General features: G+C 46.1%; 1 protein-coding gene across 2 annotated transcripts in view; it reads right to left on the bottom strand.

Annotated features, from left to right (window-relative positions):
• Positions 1-2,607: 2,607 nt before the first annotated feature.
• PCID2 (PCI domain-containing protein 2) overlaps positions 2,608-7,075 on the bottom strand; it is a 53,105-nt gene continuing 48,637 nt past the window's right edge. For both annotated transcript variants that reach the window (XM_072286558.1, XM_072286557.1), the window contains one exon: positions 2,608-2,775. Coding sequence is in view for 1 of the 2 variants with exons in the window: in XM_072286557.1 (XP_072142658.1) it covers positions 2,686-2,775 (90 nt within the window). In the remaining variant the exon portion in view is untranslated. The remainder of the gene's footprint in view (positions 2,776-7,075) is intronic.

Here is a 7,075-nt window from a genome sequence, read left to right as displayed (position 1 = left end):
TTTTCCCATTTATTTATTGCATAATAACTCATCCAACCATGATCCTGTGTCATGATCTTTCATTGCCTTACATGCATATGCACAGTTGAAGTGTATACTTGTTCCTTTGATAAATTTTCCAATTGATAGTCAGAACTTGTGTTCTGTTGACGTCCTTGTTTTTAATGTGCTGTTGTTATTAGCCAAGCCCAGTTGTTCGTATTTGCATTCAGCACACACATAACCTTTGTATTATGGGAGCACTGGAGTTATGAGTGGCATCGGAGCCAGCTGTGGAAGACGACGACGAACGCACGAGCAGTGGGTGCGAGCGGTGGCGTGAGGCACGGCAGGGCGCTCTTGGCTGCGGCTGGCCAGAACTGGGCCCTACGAGCGTGGACTGTGGGACTGCGCTGTTCCCACAGTATATCGTACCTATATTATTTATTAGTACTTAACAAATATATCCATCGAGATAGATACTCACTGACCCAGCAGCAGCAGCTATGCCAAACCAAGAGGTTAGGCAAAGAAAGCTTCGCTGTAAAAGAATAGGCAGGCTCCAGCAATTTCTTTGGCTCTGAAGTGATTCACTCCAACTTTAGCGGGAGGAAACACCACCACCTTGACATCGAGTGCTCTCAAAAAAAATTTATTTGCAGTGCACACAACATCATGTTTGTCCGATACAGTGCTGCTTGATGTAGACTCCGAAATGCACTATCAAAAAAAGCATTTTACTTTGTTGTACCGAAATTTCATTATACTGAAATTCGACCTTTATGCTATTCCAATGGATTTTTCCTGTACAAAAGGGGCCATAACATTTTCCAAGTTATGGGGCAATCGGGAAAGACTAATTTCAATGAGAAACAAGATTACGTTGTTGAATGTGAGAGTCAGCAACCAAAGATTCGGTTTCATATGCGGTGTCGACGAAGTCTTCACATAGGCAGTACGAAGCGAAGCCTGCGGAGCTTTTGTGTCCACTCTGCCGCTGCGAATGATGGTGTCATCCACAGTGGGACGATGCTAGCATGATGAGTACAGGCATAGGATAGCAAACACTTTGTCTGCCTCTCGCTTCAATGCATAACCAAAACTCGAGATTACGTGACCTCCAGCACTAAACACGCTCGGGAAGACAGCGCACATGATGCCATGGCCATCTTGGCTGCCCCAGCTTTTGCACCCACTGCAGATTACCTCCAACATAGGCCTCGCCAGCCGCGTACTATGTCGACAGCCATGTGGCTAGTCTAGGAGAGACTAAAGCTCACCTGCCTCCCATTTTTCCTTTAGTGTGCACTTAGCCATGTTAGCCTGTGCATTTGCCCCTTCCCCCTTACCTGCTCGCATGGAAAGACGGTGCGCATCAAACCACCATCGTTTTCGGCTCACCCGGACCATACGGTGCACAATAGTATCTTAATGCAAGGCGAGAGGGACTTCTCAGCTTCAGCAGCTGCTCCCTGTCGTGCAGCACTCGATTTGAGAGGTGCGTTCGCAAGTGGCTGCACCATTTCACCATCTGCGTCCACGGCATTTGCCTCAATGTACCTTACACCTCAGCATACCTTCTTGGCAGCAGTGAAATCTCGTTATATTGAAATCGTGTAAAAACACACTTCATTATAACTGAAGTTAAAAATGCATGGTGTTCTCTTAACAAGAAATTATAAAAAGTAGAATACTTTTCAAATATTGAAGTTTGTTATATCGAGATTTAACTGCACATACACGCATGCCACAAGTGTCGATCCGAGTCTGCGTTGCGTGCAAAACAGTGCACGAGTTCACAAGCGCCAAATCTGAGGGATGGTGCTGCAGTTACCACATCCAGCTCCCAACAGCACAATGCTAAAGATGTAGGAGTGTAAGTTCAGAACTCCATTTCATACATATGGAAATAGATAGGTCAATAAAAGCGTGACTCTGCACATTTCACAGTTGTTGTTCTTGACCTGTGGCTCTTTCTAGAAAATAGCTACTTCACACTTTACAACTACAACTTGTGAATCGTTGTTGTGTTACGTTTGATCACATGTTATTTGTGAACCTTTGTGCTTCCAATATCACGCATACAACTATGTTTTGGTTGTGAGCACAAATGGCGCACTGTGTCCGGTGCTCGTAGATACATGTCATTCTGCTCGTTAGGTGGTAGATAGGCTCAGATCTGCGACATAATCCAATGCCATAATTTACTTCACATTTTGTGACATAAGAGTATGAGACCTAACGTAATGTCATGTTACAAGACACACGCCTACATTCTTGCGTATGAACTTCACTTTTGCATGTAATGCACTAGCATTCCTGGTGTTGTCTGCTATGCATGAAACAGTTAATTTTCTGCATCCTATGCTGAAGGTGAAGCTGAAGATGACAAGTTAGAAGAAGCCCAAATTCGTAAACATTAATAAAAGTTTGGAAGAATTGTCGGGTCATGGCAATGACCTGAGTTGACAGCGACAGCAGTTGCAACTGTCAGCACAACGAGAACGCCGGATAGACAGACACATTACTAATTCCTGTCTTGAGCTCTTATTTGCTGTAGCAGTTAAATAAGATCGGCACATGCAGCCGAAAGACTTGTCTTTTTTTAAGTGCTCACAGTCCATTCAATGATGTTGAAATGTCTTTATTCAGTATTTACATGTGGCCACGTGGATGGAAAGAGATGATGCCTGGGTGCCTCTGCTGCTAGCTGAGGGTCGACAGACGAGGGAATGCACTTTGCTTGCTGACAACCAGCTTCTGGTGCTGCAGCGAAATGTAACCCTTTATCTTGCCCTGCGACGTGGCAGTGAAGCAAAAAACAAAAACTAATTTACAAGTTCAGCACAATCCAAGCATGCCTACAACTTCACTCCACTGGCGAAGTGCATGATGCAGTAGCAACAACGCCTCTTTGCAAAGGATGTGCAGACACACACAACCATCAGTAATGCTTTCAGCTGTTTCTCATAGGGCAATGCAACCTTCACGTTCTGCATCATTGTGGCCCATGTTAGCAGCTCAACAGTTCCAGGCTTAGAAAATCTGTAGAAAATCACATACATAATGCAACCTGCAACAAAGATTCTCAACCTGACAGCTGATGCACAATCAAGGATGAAAATCTGTGGGACAAAATTGTGAAAAAAAAAAAGCATTTTCTGATGCACAAGGATGCAGCCCAAAATTGAGCAGTGTATTCTGACATTTTCCTTGCAGGCATCGCAGAGCACAAATAAGTTTGTGGCCGTCCACCTAAGAAACAAGAAATCATGCAGAAGCATACATATTTGGGTTGGTTGGTTCATTGAGCTGGTTGGTGGACACAGTACAAAAGAATGAGATATAAGAAAGAGACAGGAAATGGCACTGACTAAAAAGCAAACGTTTGTTCCTTTAAGCAGCGTATATAGCATACCACTCAACAAGAAAAGACTGAACAGGGGAGGTATTCTGTAAGAGTCCACTTAGTGGACATGTCCATTTCGTCTGATGATTGGCTGTAGCACCTGGCTGTTGCAGACACGCAGAGCAGCCAATCAGAACTTCAACAGCAGACGAAATGGGCATGTCCACTGGGTGCACTCTTACAGAATACCTCCCCAGGAGCATGCGTGGAAGTAACATGGAATGAAATCATTCTGGTAGGAATGATGTCTCCTTTGGAAGGAGTGAAATGGAAGGGTAGCTTACACATGCATCGACACTTTGGACGTGGAATGCCTCGGATATCAGTTGTGTGCACTCAGTGTGGTATTTTGACATTATGGTGCAATCTTTAAAAAGTGGTTCACAGCCACGATCTATGCAATGCAGTGACAGGTGGCTATCTCTAGCTTGCTAACTTGATTAAATTCTGCAGTTTTAGTGCCAAAACCACAATATGATTATGAGGCACATTGTAGTGTGAAACTCCAGATTACGTTTGACCAACTGGGGTTCTTTAACACGCTAGCTTGCTTACCAACCTTATTTGAGTGCTTGATTCACACTCTTTTAAGGTTTAGACACAAAGCTATATTTTTTGCTCTATTAGGGAAGAAAAGCTGGTACTAGTACTCTGCCTGCATGCTAACAGCACTTCAGCTTTTTTTTTTTTTTTTACAGTTCTAGCGGCTGAGTGTATTTGCTACATGGCCAATTATACGTTGCAGGACTTTGCAGAGAAGACAAGGTCAAATTTATGGCTGTCTTTAGACATAAGGAAAGAAGATAAAGAGGCAGCCACAAGTAGAGTCTGTTCTGTCACCTGATTGCAATCAGTTTAGAATGGTAAAGCATTCATTCAAAACTGTATTCATGCATCCTGTGAAAATTTTTTTTTTTTTTTTCACTGAAACCTAAGCACCAGTATGTATGTTTGACACCTCGGATTTCTAAGTATGTTGTATTTTGGTGGTTATCGAGGAAGAAATGGTTATTGCCGTATATACTCACGTAATGAATGCACTTTTTTTACCAGAAGAACTGAAGCAATGTTGAGGGGTGCATTTATTATGCTGGATAAATTTTATGGGAACTTTTTCGAAACAGCAAAATTTGATAAGATGGTAATGATTTGAAAATGCATTAGATAACTTACTTTTGCAGTAAAATACATGTATACTACTTGCAAACTGTAACAATGTTTTTATTACACTTCACTCTGAACCAAAACCACCATAACTGTCGTGGGCCGCTTCCACCTACATCGTGTTTCGACAACAGCTCATCCTCACAGCCGCTTCCGGCCGTCTGCCGTTAACCACACGCATCACGTTGAAGCACTGCTTTCCAGAACCTGTTCTTTTGACGAGCACTCCGTGTGCATCTTTCCTCCACTGTCCTGCTCATTGGCATGTCAAAGTTTATCCATGTCTGATCAGCATTTCCATTTTGTGAGCAGATAAACTCTTTGTCCCACAACAGGCATATAGCTCGACTTAGGGCCAATCGCACCCAGCGAAACCAAAGACGGACAGAAAAGTGAGAAACAGACGTACGAATTCGACACTATGCCCGATTATGTCCACTATGCCAACCAAGCACCAACCAACCCTTGCGCCTTGCCCAGCCATGCATCATGCCTGTGTGCTGTCCTATAATGTTAGAGTATAGTTGCTGTTGCAGAGAGCAGTTGCGCATTTTTTGTTCTCTCGAGTCTGCCAGGTCCCTCTGTGCTGGCACTGGCATCAAACATGCGGTAAGAGCAAGCTGAGCGTTATCGCGATTGCTCTTTCCGTAAGGTACTGAGCAACTGTGATGACGCACAGCCTGTTGTTCATATTGTTACATGTGGAAAGACACAGATTAAAGAGGCTATATACAGGCTATTTACACTGGAGACAGATCACCAGGCCGACACTCGCTCGCGCCAAGGGCACAGACCCACTTCGTCGTCGTCCTTGCGGCGGCTCGTCCCTTGAGCATCGCTCGATGATATCGTAATACTACCCCCCGGCGGCAAAAGCGCTGTCACGGTGCTCTTAAATATCCAAGGCGCGTGGAGAGTTGTAGGGTTTGAGTCGGGCGACGTGGACAATGTCACTGGTTGTCACAGCGGAGGACGTAGTGGGCGTGGCTAGAGCGATTTCGTAGGTGGCATCGGTTACTTGCCGAAGCACACGATATGGGCCTGTGTAGCAGGAAAGCAGTTTTTCACGAAGGCCAACTTTACATGATGGTGACCAAAGCAACACGAGGGTGCCGGGCACAAAATGGACATCACGGTGATGTAGGTCGTAGCGTTGCTTTTGTTTGCCTTGAGAGACTTGTAGATGAGTGCGCGCAAGTTGGCGAGCATGGTCAGCATGGGCGATAGCATCACGGGCATAACCGCTAGCTGAAGCTGTGGTGGACGGAAGCACAGTGTCCAGTGGTAGCGTCGGTTCACGGCCATACAAGAGGTTTTAAAAAGGCGAAAAGCCAGCAGTTTCGAGACGGGAAGAGTTATACGCAAATGTAATCTAAGGTAGAGCCTGGTGCCAGTCACAGTGGTCGTCTGAAACGTATTTGGATAGCATGTCCGTAAGGGTGCGGTTCAAACGCTCAGTGAGGCCGTTCGTTTGAGGGTGGTAGGAGGTGGTAAATTTATGCTGTATTGAGCAGGCACGCATGATGTCCTCAATGACTTTGGCTAAGAACGTACGGCCACGGTCTATCAGCAATTGACGCGGAGCACCATGAATCAAAATGATATCATGCAGGAGGAAGTCCGCAACATCAGTTGCGCAACTGGTTGGAAGAGCGCGGGTTACGGCATAGCGGGTCGCGTGGTCCACCGCAACTGCAACCCACTTGTTTCCTGATGTAGATTCCGGAAATGGGCCGAGAAGGTCTAAGCCGACACGATGGAAGGGCTCGGCAGGGATGTCAAGCGGCTGTAGGTAACCAGCGGGGAGCTGGGAAGGCTTCTTGCATCGTTGGCAAAGTTCACAAGCGGCGACGTAACATCGTACGGAACGGGCAAGGCCCGGCCAGAAAAAACAGCGACGTACACGGTCATAGGTTCGAGATACGCCGAGGTGTCCTGCCATTGGTGCGTCATGAAGCTCTTGTAGAACAGTTGAGCAGAGATGTTTAGGTATGACAAGTAGGAACTCAGAGCCGTCCGGATGAAGGTTACGACGGTACAGAGTACCGTCGCGGAGGACGAAGAGGCGTAGAGTGGCGTCGGCCGGAGAGTTTTCAAAACGGTTGATGAGTGCTCTGATGTAGGCGTCACGACGTTGTTCGTCGGCAAAATGAAGCAGCTGCGACACAGAGAATACACAAGCAGCACTGGTAATATTGGAGAAATCAGGGTCGTCAACAGGGTAACGCGACAAGCTGTCAGCGTCCTGGTGCAGGCGGCCAGACTTGACCACGGAATATGAAAATTCTTGTAGCCTCAAAGCCCATCGACCAAGCCGGCCTGTAGGATCCTTTAGTGATGAGAGCCAGCAGAGAGCATGATGGTCAGTGACTATGGAAAAAGGGTGACCGTAAAGGTAAGGACGGAACTTCGCAACCGCCCAGACTACAGCAAGGCATTCTCATTCCGTAATGGAATAGTTGCGCTCCGATGGTGTGAGGAGGCAGCTCGCATAAGCAATAACGCGATCCTGGCCACGCTGAC

Source organism: Dermacentor andersoni, chromosome 2 (genome assembly GCF_023375885.2).
Source record: "Dermacentor andersoni chromosome 2, qqDerAnde1_hic_scaffold, whole genome shotgun sequence".
NCBI lineage: Eukaryota > Metazoa > Arthropoda > Arachnida > Ixodida > Ixodidae > Dermacentor > Dermacentor andersoni.
The sequence above is the reverse complement of the archived record's forward strand: the minus strand, read 5'-3'. Positions and strand labels throughout refer to the sequence as shown.